We start from the raw sequence: 12,770 nt of genomic DNA, 5'->3' as shown, positions 1-12,770 counted from the left end.
TCTGCCGCTTGGTTTTCCTTGTTAATCAGCTCACTTTCCTTCTGCATAAATCAACCTGCTCGCCTGTCACCGCATGCAGGTAGATACGATCTGTTTGCATCAGCACACCTGTGTGCCAAACAAAAAGAATCAATCCACAGCAACAAGCAAGGCCCACCAGCCAACACCAGTGAGCAGGTGTCTTACTACAGGAGGGGCATTGATGCATGTGTGGAAAACACCGAAGCACGTTTGGTAAATGCACCGTGCTTTTCTTCTCTCTCCGAGCAGCCAAGGGTTCATACACGAGTCACACTCCAATAAAGACATCAGGAGAAACCCAGGGGTTCGTATCGTGCTCACAGTCTAAATAATAAGTAATAATGGTGGGCCTAATGCAGACCTTCCCAAAGTGTGGGGCCCGCCCCTACGGGGCCGCAGAGCCATGGCAGGGGGGGCACGGTATGAAAAGGAAAAAAACAAAGCTTGGACACGGCTAGCAGGGCGCCCACACAAACGCACAGCAGGAGATGAAGCATCGCTGAATATGTTTCCAAACCAACTTCATTCTAAGCCAAAGACTAGAAAGTATTGTGAAGCAAATCTGCCCTTTGGCTTCACCTGCACGGGTGCCGAGGTAGGTCTCCCTGCAGGGTTGGTTTTCCTTCGTCAGGAGCAGCGCTGGGCTCTTCAAATCACGGACTAACAGGATCCCACAGCTGTTTATGTTTTTGAACCCATTTTGCACAGAGAGGCATTTTTGAAAAATGTATTGACAGCATGCTTAGGCTGCTGCCCCCGCGACCGGGCCTCGGATAAAGCGGATGAAGATGGATGGATGGTATTGACAGCAATGTTGAGGAAAAAACAACTACATGTAAAATGACGCCTCTGCCTTTGTTAATGGAGGGACAGTAACTGCGTGTAAAGCTGCAGACAGTCATTTTTCTTGTAAAACAAAGGGGGGGGGGCAGCAAACAGTTTGGGAACCACTGATGTATTGCTGATTATTTCTGAACACAAGAGGGCAGCAGCGCTCCGTGAGTCCGTGCCTGTGACGCGCTGGTACATAATCAGGAAGATTCACACATAAAAGCATCAACACAGATTCAGTCTGCGCCGACAAATAACTGATGTGTGCAAAGACTTCAGCAGCTACAGGAAACAGAAGACTCAGGACTCGATCAGTGGGGTTTTTGTCTGTTAACGCTACAGGAGAACTTGGCTGATTATTTAAAGGAGTGCTCTGGGAACCAGGTTGAACCTGTGTTCTTGGCAGCACAGACTGTGTGTGTTCAGCTGTGCTGATTATTTAGACTATGTTTTCTTGTTTCTGTAAAGCTGGAAGGTCTCGTATGAAGGCACATGATGATGCTGCAGGATGCTCCTCTGGGGACGCAGGTAGAGCTGCCACTGAGGCTGTAATGAATTTAATTGGTGAGTGAGATGAGTGGCTGTCAGCAGCTTGTTAACACATCAGCAGGTCTGGGAATTAGCAGAGAGATGACAGTGAGCCCTGTCTGCTTGTACAAACCAGCTGTTGATAGTTGCACCAGGCCTCACACTTAGTTTCATTTGAGCTGCAGCGCTTTGTTTATTGGTACCCAGCACATCAGTGTGCATATGGCACAGACACGGCCTCTATAGCAGTGTGTCGTGGTGAGCTGTTGGTCGGCCATGAAGCGTTTTCTGCCTGAGCTTTTACAGATTTTGTTCCGCACTAGACACATGAACTCTGATCATCACTTCTTCTTCTTCGTCTGCCAGAAGGCATCAACAGCTTAACTCCAATCTCATTTACAGCTCCTAATCTGAGTGGCTGCAGCTAAGCACACACACACACACACGAGCACGTCTTTCAGTGACAGCTGCATCTCCTCATGTGAAGCCACAGACACAGCCACTACCTCACTGATGGAGACCTCAGTCAGATGATGACTGACTGTCCTGTGCAGCCGTCACATCCACTCTGCAGCTGCTCTCACAGAGCAGCACAGACGGTGAGCGAGCTCGCGGTCCAGCTCAAATTAGAGCAGGCTGCAGGAGGTCCTGCTCCTCCGTCGGCTGCAGGTGGAGTCTGATGTTTTACTTTAGCCGTCCACGCAGTAAGAGGATTTACTCAGACTGGAAGGGATAAAAATAAAGAGTAAGTCTTTATTTTGATATGCCTCTACTCTCTACCTGCAGGAAATGCTGTCAAAACATTTGAATGTATGAAGATTACACCAGCACAAGCTACAGTCACAGTGGGATTGGCTTCATAAGCAAACTGTAAGTACACACTGAAGCCTCCGCTGCACTAACACACACTGTTCATGTCACACTGCTGGAGTGACGCCTGTTCAAGGCTTTCAGTAAAACGATCAGTGCGAGTTCTGTGAAGTCAGGACTCACAAAGTCCACAAAAACGATGGTTTGTCACAGACGGTGTCGCCAGCTCTTTGTCTGGTGATTCTTGTATGCAGGGAAAACGACTCCTTCATGTCTCCCCTCCCTCCGCCTCCTCCCCCTCCCTCCGTCTTCTGCAGGGAGGTGGTGCGGAGTGCACAAGAAGCAGAAAGTCTCCCACACCACAGGAAAAGCTCATCCACCATAAAGCATGACTCTGGTTTTCTGCAGTGACTTGCATTAGAAGTATGTGAGCAGGTGTCCTCGGCTCGGTTCTTGAAGGAGAAAACAAACCTGAGCGACGTGGGATTTATTCCACGCTCATCTTCAATTCCCTTCACAGGTGGAAGCTGCTCAGCATCATCATCTCTCACATTCAGGTAAGTTTACACAATAAGAAGTGGCTGTGATCGCACAAAGACAACTGCAGAACTGCCCAGAGTTAGAGCTTAAATGTCAGGTTGAAACTCTAATTTTAGCTGCTGTGATCTGGGAGTGAAGGGATTTGAGTCAACGGTGCTAAAGAAGAACCATGCAGAGCCAACGAGGCTAAATAAAGAGAGGAGCTCTTTATCTGCTGCTCCTAAACTAAACGCAGACTCTGGTCACAACATTGTTGCTGAATCCTCTTCTGATTTCATGTGAATGCAACAGATTTTCTACAGGAAAAAGGATGAAATGAAATATGTAGAAGCCCAGGCTGCAAATGTTTCTGTTTATCAGACCTTTTTGTGTGTCATCAGCCACAGACTTCATCACCATGCTCTCTAATAACTGCAGGCACAGAGTAGCTTCTAGAGCTGAGGTCAGATGTGTTCGGACGTTTCTGCTTCTTAGGTTTGAAATGAAACAATGAAACTACGCCACAGTTTATAATTTCACATTTCAACATTTGGTTCAGTTTTATTTATATACCACTACTTACATAATCGTTATTATTAGTCTGTGAGTCTTTTCCACAGGCTGTCTTTAGCTGTCCTGTAAATCACAGCACAGAGAAAACCCCAACAATCGGACAGCTTCCTTTTGAGCAAGCACTTGGTTACAGTGAGAAGAAAAAACATTTTTAACAGGAAATAACATCCAACCATTTGCTTTGACACGTTTGGGGCGGTGGATACAGAATAGATAGAAAACATTATTTATAGTTTCCAGACAGAAACAAGTCACATAAAACAGAATATGCTGCTGAACATCCTTGGCAACAGGTACTGGCTATGGATGATTTGTATCACAGCATGCCTCATTTACCCATTCACACACATATCTTCCACTTATTCATCCTCAAACCTCTGTGGTGACTTTGGTGGTGTGATTGGGATCACTGCCCTGCTGTGGGAGTTGTGGTGCATTTATCTCTTTATGCAGTTTGTACTCATTTCTCCCAGAAGTTGATTCTGTTCATCTGGATGTTTTCAGTGGGAGAAACGTTTCGTCATCATCAGGTGACGTCTTCAGTCTCAGCTGACTGCAGGTTTCAATATTATAAACAGGACATTTGCATAATGACTGAAACCAGCCCACTGAAGCAACAATGGGCTGGGAGGTCAGCTCCTTCATCATAATTGCGCAAATTCTCATGACCATTGAGCAACAATCACTGATCAATAACCATGAGTCCCATTCACAGAGAGGTGGGGAATGGCTGCAATCACAGCATTGTAAGATGGTGACAGATGTACCCTTAGGCCCCTCCTCCATTCAGAGATGGTCTTTTCCTTTTCACGTAAATGGACTCCTTGACTCCGCCCTCAAACCAGCGTTCCTCCCTGTCCAGGATGTTACATCCTCATCATTGAAAGAGTCCACTGGCCTGTAGGTGTAGATAGACTGCAGAGTCCAGGCCTGACGAGGTGGCTCTGCTGTGTTGGTCCATCCTCTCAGCCAGAGCTTGTTTGGTTTCCTCGATGTATAAATCCTGGCACTCCTCCTGCACTTAACAGCGTACACTGTGTTACTCTGTTTGTGTCGGGGACCCGATCCTTGGGCTGGACCAGTTTTTGGCGCAGCGTGTTTTGGGGTTTAAAAGCCACAGAGACCCGGTGTTTAGAGAAAATGTGTCTCAGCTGCTCCGATATAATTTCTGTCTGTTTGACATGTTTAGTACACAAGTCCACATTTGTTTTTACAACGCATGATTTAATGTTGAAAGAAGCACATTCAACTGAAGAGTATGAAATACACTTACTGCTAACTGTAACCACTAACTACTAACTATGTGACTCTTAGAAAGACCCCAAAACCAAGCAATCTCTATGCAATCACCACCACGTCTGTGCTGCAGTCATATCAAACTGCATTTGAAAATCACATAAAATCACATCACACACCTAACTAAGGCCCCATCTTATCTTAATGACCTTGTAGTACCATATCACCCTATTAGAGCACTTCGCTCTCGCTCTGCAGGCCTACTTGTTGTTCCTAGAGTATTTAAAAGTAGAATGGGAGGCAGAGCCTTCAGTTTTCAGGCCCCTCTTCTGTGGAACCAGCTTCCAGTTTGGATTCAGGAGACAGACACTATCTCTACTTTCAAGATTAGGCTTCAAACTTTCCTTTTTGCTAAAGCATATAGTTAGGGCTGGACCAGCTGACCCTGAATCCTCCCTTAGTGATGCTGCAATAGGTGTAGGCTGCTGGGGGATTCCCATGATGCACTGGGAGTTTCTTCTTCAGTCACTATGTGTTAATAGACCTCTCTGCACTGAATCATTAGTTTTTATTGGTTCTGCCGGAGGTTTCTTCCTGTTAAAAGAGAGTTTTTCCTTCCCACTGTTGCCAAAGTGCTGCTCATAGGGGGTCACATGATTGTTGGGGTTTTCTGTGTGTGTGTTATTGTAGGGTCTACCTTACAATATAAAGCGCCTTGAGGTGACTGTTGTTGGGATTTGGCGCTGTGTGAATAAAATGAACTGAATTGAATTCAATCACACTACCAAGCCCAACGAGTGCTGTGAATGTGGGACTTTGGCTTCAAAAAGTACAAAGTTATTTACTTCTATTTAAAGTGCTCATTGTGCTCACACTTTAATTACGACAGCACATGAGCAAAGTGTCCTTTGACCTCAGAGCCTGTATGCAGCTTTGGACCCGGTGAAACAGGCTCAGTGCAGGTCGTGTTTTCCTGTAATCCAGTATGTCACTTGGATTTTTCATTCGAGGTAGTCTTCAAGGATGCACTTTGGAAGAAGCAGCGTCGGCCCTGCGGAGCCCGTCCTCAGCAGACGAGACGGCGCCGTGGGGAACAGGTGAGCTTTCAACCCGAAGCTGCAACAGAACATTATTATACTGAATGGACTCAACATCAATATGCTGTTTTCAAAAGTGATAAAAACACAACTAGCTTCAGTTGTTTGACAATTAGATTTCCACGTACTCAGTCAGACACAGCCAACACAGCAGAGGACGAAGGAATCTGATTCCAGGCTCTGACACAACAAAGCTGAATAAAACGAAGCAGCGTGGAGCAGAGTGTGAAGGAATTAGTGGAGCTGTCCCAGTGAAGAGCACATGCAATACAAAAGAGAAGAGAGCAGGGTGGCACTGCTACCGTCTTTATGTCAGGAAACACAAGTGAAGTGGTTTCCTGTGTTGTGCCACTCATGTACCCACTGTGGACACGCTGACACGTGTTGCATGTATTTACAGATGATCTTGTATTATTCACATGTGTTCAAACCCCAGTTACAGTCTCATAATTAACCTGTGTGTGTGATGTGTTTATCTTCTCATGGTTGGTTTCCTGCTGCCCGTAATGACCGCGCTTATTCTTAAATTGTTCCTTGGTCGCAAATCCATGCAATGATTTATCGATCTTGCAGCGATGTTCAACGGGTCCTCGCCGCAAAGAACACAAACAACTGCAACAACAATGACGGGTAAGATGACGTCCTCTCACACGTCTTTATTCTCATCTCACTGATGAGTCAGACATTCTCCACGTCCGTGTACAGATTCTACAGCTGTCCACAAACCTTTCAGTTCAGGCAGCTGAATCAGTGCTGTGTCAAACCTGTGGTTCAGATGAGGGTCTGATTTGGGGCTGAGCAATCAGTGAGCAGAGGTCTCATCGCTAAACGTATCGTCGCCATCGAAGGCAGCGTAGGATGTTTGTGACAGAGATGTGTGTTATTCTTGAGTTAGACTAGAGGCCGCCCTCAGGTGGAGTGTAAGGGCTGAGTTTAGGACTTTATTTAGAGAGATCAAACAAACTAAATGTGGGACAAAAACTAGAAGTGTGTCAAGAAGCATTTAGCATGTCAATGTGACCTTCTCAGCTCCCTCGTTAATGACATTTACTCTCAATATACTGAGACTGTATTAAAGGAGCTCAGTTGAATTTAATGCTCTTTTATTCTCATGCATTGACTTTTTATACTAGTAGACTTTCAAACCGTTAACTGTCATTCAGGCGTCATTTTGTCTGGTGATCACTGGGGTTAAAGACAGGACGCATCCCTCGACAAGCACATCATTTCTGAGCTAGAGCTTGTAAAAATGAAAGTCTTGCGATCCACCTTCTAGCAGCTTCCGCCAGTTATTAGAAGCTTTTTGGGCTACTGTGTCAACAGTCACCCAAGTGCCACAACTGTTGTTGTGATTTGATGCTATATAAATAAGGTTGAAGAGGATGATTCTGACACAGGAGGAGATAGAAGATGATGAAAATGTCAGGAATACAGAGGATATTAAGAGTACATCCCCTACCTGTTTATGAACATTACAGAAAGAAGGATGACAAAAAGGATGAAAAGAAGGACGACAAAAAGGATGAAAAGAAGGACGACAAAAAGGATGAAAAGAAGGACGACAAAAAGGACGACAAAAAGGACGACAAAAAGGACGAAAAGAAGGACGAAAAGAAGGATGAAAAGAAGGATGATAAAAAGGACGCCAAAAAGGATGATAAAAAGGAAGAACTGTAAGTACACCATACTTTTTAGGGATGTAACAAACAGGAATATTGTGAATTTCATAATATTACGCCTGAAATAATTAAATCTCTATTAGAGAAAAGGTTGTGTGGATATGAGCAAAGGTTATCCACGTAAGAGTTTGCAGAGTCCACCAATGGTTCAATATACAGTTTACAAAAAAAGAGACTACCGCTCATGATACCATTTTAATCATACTGCTCAAAACTTAATGTTATGTTAAAGGAACATCCAGACAATTTTATCTTTGCTTTTGGGTGTAATTTCAAATCTAGCATTCAAAAAGTTTATCTATTTATTTTATTTTATGTACAGATTTTGAAGAATGGTGCACAAAATGGAAACAGAGGCTGTTTGCCTTCAAAGTAAAGTTTTGTCTTTTAGACCCCATTCCTACAAAACTGCTCAAAGAAGTCCTGCCATTAATTAATGCTTCAATCTTAAATATGATCAACCTATCTCTAATGATCGGCTATGTACCACAGGCCTTCAAGCTGGCTGTAGTTACACCTTTACTCAAAAAGCATCTCTAGACCCAGCAGTCTTAGCTAATTATAGGCCAATCTCCAACCTTCCTTTATATCAAACATCCTTGAAAGAGTAGTTGTCAAACAGCTAACAGATCATCTGCAGAGGTTTATTTGAAGAGTTTCAGTCAGGTTTCAGAGCTCATCACAGCACAGAAACAGCTTTAGTGAAGGTTACAAATGATCTTCTTATGGCCTCTGACAGTGGACTCATCTCTGTGCTTGTCCCTTAGACCTCAGTGCAGCGTTCGATACTGTCGACCATAATATCCTATTAGAGCGATTAGAACATGCTGTAGGTATTACAGGTACTGCACTGCAGTGGTTTGTATCATATCTATCTAATAGACTCCAGTTTGTTCATGTAAATGGAGAGTCCTCTTCACACACTGAGGTTAATTATGGAGTTCCACAGGGTTCAGTGCTAGGACCAATTCTGTTTACATTATACATGCTTCCCTTAGGCAGCATCATTAGAAGACATAGCATACATTTACACTGCTATGCTGATGACACCCAGCTCTATCTGTCCATGAAGCCAGATAACACACACCAATGAGTTAAACTGCAGGAATGTCTTAAAGACATAAAGACCTGGATGGCCGCTAACTTTCTGCTTCTTAATTCAGATCAAACTGAGGTTATTGTACTCGGCCCTGAAAAGCCTAGAAATATGGTATCTAAGCAGATTCTTACTCTGGATGGCATTACCTTGGCCTCCAGTAACGCTGTGAGGAACCTTGGAGTCATTTTTGACCAGGACATGTCCTTCAACGCACATATTAAACAAATATGTAGGACTGCTTTTTTTGCATGTGCACATTACCTCCTTGAAACCTCCAGAAACTACTCTGCAATCAGTTAGGTAATATACACTTTATCCATGACCAGGCTGCAGATCGGCTGTGACTACTGCCAAAATTAAGCTCACATTGCATTTCTAACTTTTTTTAATTAAAAAAAAAATACATACTTTTATTAAAAGGGAACTTCTTCTCATTTAGGAAGGAGGTGTGGATCATGGACCCAGCCACGGATATGTATTACTACTGGTTGCTCACAATAGCTGTCCCAGTGTTCTACAATCTGATGTTCCTGGTGGCAAGGTTTGAATTCATGTATTTAGTATTTTCTCTTATCGTTGTTAGTGTTCATGGGTCTCAGTCATGGTTTGTTTCCATACAGAGCTTGTTTTAATGAGCTACAGTATCAAAATTCAACACTCTGGCTGGTTTTGGACTATGTGTCAGATGCCCTCTACTGCATGGACATCTTTGTGAGAGCCAGGACAGGTACTGATGGAAACCTAAGATTTTCAGTTTGTCATTATATAAAATCTTCAATACAGTATATGATAATGATTATCGTTTTCTTCTTTGTCAATAGGTTTTTTGGAGCAAGGACTTCTTGTAAAGGATGCAAAGATCCTGAAGGAAAAGTACATGAAGACACCCCAGTTCAAGTTAGACATGTTATCAGTGATTCCTACTGACATTGTTTTCTTCTATATTGGAATCAACAACCCAGAGTGGAGGTTCAACCGGCTGTTTAGGTTAGGCCGTCTCTTTGAGTTCTTCGACCGGACTGAAACGCGAACCAATTTTCCAAACATCTTCCGAATCGCTAATCTTGTACTTTACATCATCATCATCATCCACTGGAATGGGTGCCTGTACTTTGCCATCTCAAAAATACTTGGTTTTGGGTCAGACACATGGGTCTACCCCGGGCCGAAAAAACCAGAGTTTTCTCAGCTGTCCAGACAGTACATTTATTCCTTTTACTGGTCCACTCTTACCTTGACCACTATTGGTGAGACACCACCGCCGGTCCGAGACGTTGAATACTTTTTTGTCGTGGTTGACTTTCTTACTGGGGTTTTGATCTTTGCAACAATTGTTGGAAATGTTGGAGCCATGATCTCCAACATGAATGCTGCACGTGTAGAGTTCCAGGCGAAGATTGACTCTATCAAGCAGTACATGCAATTTCGAAAGGTCACTAAAGACTTGGAGGCGAGGGTGGTGAAGTGGTTTGACTACCTGTGGACTGAGGGGAAAACCTGCGATGAAAAGCAAGTGTTAAAAAATCTGCCAGACAAGCTGAAGGCAGAGATAGCCATTAACGTACATCTGGAAACCCTAAGAAAAGTGCGCATCTTTCAAGACTGTGAAGCTGGTTTGCTTATTGAGTTGGTCCTGAAGCTTCAGCCTCAAGTTTTCAGTCCTGGGGATTACATCTGTAAGAAAGGGGATATTGGTAGGGAAATGTATATCATCAAAGAAGGAAAGCTCGCTGTAGTAGCAGATGATGGTGTTACCCAGTTTGTGGTCCTTAGTGACGGAGCTTATTTTGGAGAAATCAGCATCCTTGGGATCAAAGGTAGTAAGGCAGGTAACCGAAGAACAGCTAACATTCGAAGCGTGGGCTATTCTGATCTCTTTGCCCTGTCCAAAGATGATCTCATGGAGGCACTAACAGAGTATCCTGATGCTAAGAATGCTCTGGAGGAGAAAGGAAGGGCCATTCTGATGAAAGACAATCTCATAGATGAGTCGCTTGTCGCTGCTACCGATGCTAAAGACTTGGAGAACAAAGTCGATCAGATTGAAGCCAGTTTCGAAATCATGTCAGCAAAATTTCGAAAGCTGACAAATCAATACGATTCCTCTCAGCGTAAACTCAAGCAGCGCCTCAGTAATTTATCAAACCAGTTCAGAAGCCTCAGAGTAGATGAGTAGAGGTTGGCCATCAGTACTACATAGGGAGTGTCTTCTTTACAGGGACTAGTACACTGCATCCGCTCAGTACTTCCAAAGATGCAAAAATAATAAGACTGCCCTCAAACAATGTTTCCACACATAGACAACAACAACGGGTCGTACCACCATGTGGATCATTATGTCTTTTCTTGTGTTAGTGATAACAATAACAGGCTGCACGCGATGATCAGAAACATGTGGAGGGACAAACCTGGAATAAAAGCAAAGACAAAGCTGCCACCAATCAACAGCAGCAGTCAAGCAGGTTCTAAAGGAGCACTACTTTAGCATCGGTGTGAGCATCCAACCAATACTGGTGGGAAACGTTTTCTTTACTACTCTGCCCAGAATCCCAGAGCGGCTCGTTCAGCAACGACACCATGACCTGGGCTTTGCACATACAGGACCTTCTCCTTTTATTGTGATCAGAATAACTCTTCTGAAGGACGCAATTAGTCAAAAGAATTCTAAAAAGGACCTTTTATGAATATTTTCTACATTCATTTAGAAGAACAGGACCACACCGACAAGTTTCAGTTCTGGTCATCAAAGTGAGAGAGAGAGATTTGAAACTGCAACCAGATCTGGAGATTTAACAGCTGCTCTTTGTTGCTGCTTCGCCTCTGCGTGTTCTGAGATGACTGACAGTTTTATGCCAGACGCAACCTTGAACGGATTCGTGTCTGCAGCTGGAATCAAACTAGTAACGGTTTTCTTGCTCTTAACTGACCGCCTCATCCTTCAGCACAGCTGCAAACTGCTGTGCTGATATTTTTGACAACAGTTTTTTTCTAAAGCTCAGGCAGTCTTTACCATGATGAACATAGATCAGGAGGTTCCACTGGAACATATCTGCTGAATGGGCCTCTGTACACCTACACAAATATTATAAAAGCATTTCAAAATATGTATCATCAAATTTTTATTTTAAATATAAAGAAATGTGCTTTCTGTAAATAAATTTAAAAATAATAAAGTGACAATAAACTCTTGAAAAGTGGTGTATCCTTTCCCCTGAAACATGCTCTAAAGCCTCAATCCGAGCAGAGACTTCAATTTCACCATGTTAGCAGAAGTAGGGCCATGCAGACTGCAGATGTTGGTACATCTGCCCTAACTTTAAGCCTCAACAACAAACAATAGACACCAAAACTGTTTTTTACAAGTCATTTTCACATCTGAAATTTGAGTCTGTGGGGAATGACTACAGGAACTGCAGTTGTTGGCACTTCCACGCAGGCTTCGGTTTGAAGTCCAGGGTTTATGATTTCCATTTCTGCTTTTACATTCAACATTTGATCAGTTAGGCTCCTGTGAACGATCTTAGTCAGCATGAAGGAACACGAATGTGCACGAGGCAGTGAAAGCTTAGATTCCAGAGCTCTGCAGGTGTCACTGAGGAAGCATCTACTGCAAGCATGAGCAATTTTAGTTTAGTAAGCAAAAAGAGTTTGCACGCTTTATTTCAAAGAAAATAAGTTGTGTTGTTCCAAAATATTAAAGTGCAAAACAAAGAATTATTTCTTTTAATGTCGTATGTATGATTAACAGTGTTGACATTAGTTGACATGGATGCCTCCTGGGTGAGGTGTTCGGGGCAGGAGGAGGCCCCGGGGCAGACCCAGGACACGCTGGAGAGATTATATCTCAGCTGGCCTGGGAACGCCTCGGTGTTCCCCCGGATAAGCTGGAGGAGGTGGCTGTGGAGAGGGAGGCCTGGGCTTCTCTGCTTAGGCTGCTGCCCCCACGACCCGGCCCCGGATAAGCAGAAGAAGATGGATGGATGGACATTAGTCATGTGAGATCTTTAGCTGTCTGCTGATGGATTTCCTCATTCTCTTGAGAATTGTATTCTTTTGTTTTTCCTACTATAAAAAAAATTAACTCATAATAAAGGAACTGAATATGATGAGCTTGCCACAGTTCTTCTGCTGGCTGTGTCATCATCTTCTGGCTCTTCATGTCATCCTGATTCTTCTCTGAACTTTTTGGAGTGAGGAATAAAGTCATACTTACACATGCAGTCTTTTAAATCGATGCCAGTCTATACAAACAACTACAGCTGGCATTTATTTGTAATAATTACAAGAATGTTACTGCTGTCTGCCTGCTTCTTGTTTCCAAACACAGTCCAGCACACAGCGCGAATAAGCTTTCAAAAGAATGCAACAAGCACATTT

General features: G+C 43.6%; 1 protein-coding gene across 8 annotated transcripts; it reads left to right on the top strand.

Moving 5' to 3' along the window:
* Positions 1 to 69: 69 nt before the first annotated feature.
* On the top strand, positions 70 to 11,508 carry LOC113016762 (cyclic nucleotide-gated channel cone photoreceptor subunit alpha-like). Of its 8 annotated transcripts, XM_026159856.1 has the most exons (10): positions 70 to 325; positions 1,321 to 1,416; positions 2,167 to 2,250; positions 2,508 to 2,747; positions 5,529 to 5,615; positions 6,189 to 6,245; positions 7,094 to 7,288; positions 8,833 to 8,934; positions 9,014 to 9,120; positions 9,215 to 11,508. In XM_026159856.1, the coding sequence occupies exons 5-10, from the start codon at positions 5,542 to 5,544 to the stop codon at positions 10,567 to 10,569; spliced, it is 1,890 nt and encodes a 629-aa protein (XP_026015641.1). In that variant the 5' UTR covers positions 70 to 325; positions 1,321 to 1,416; positions 2,167 to 2,250; positions 2,508 to 2,747; positions 5,529 to 5,541; the 3' UTR covers positions 10,570 to 11,508. The 8 variants fall into 8 exon arrangements, with proteins under 8 accessions (XP_026015641.1, XP_026015647.1, XP_026015644.1 ...); XM_026159862.1 differs by lacking the exon at positions 1,321 to 1,416 and having other exon boundaries at positions 70 to 234; XM_026159859.1 differs by lacking the exon at positions 1,321 to 1,416.
* Positions 11,509 to 12,770: the final 1,262 nt, after the last annotated feature.

The sequence above is a fragment of the Astatotilapia calliptera genome, chromosome 23 (genome assembly GCF_900246225.1).
Source record: "Astatotilapia calliptera chromosome 23, fAstCal1.2, whole genome shotgun sequence".
In the NCBI taxonomy this organism is placed as follows: domain Eukaryota; kingdom Metazoa; phylum Chordata; class Actinopteri; order Cichliformes; family Cichlidae; genus Astatotilapia; species Astatotilapia calliptera.
This window is presented reverse-complemented; position numbering and strand designations above follow the sequence as displayed.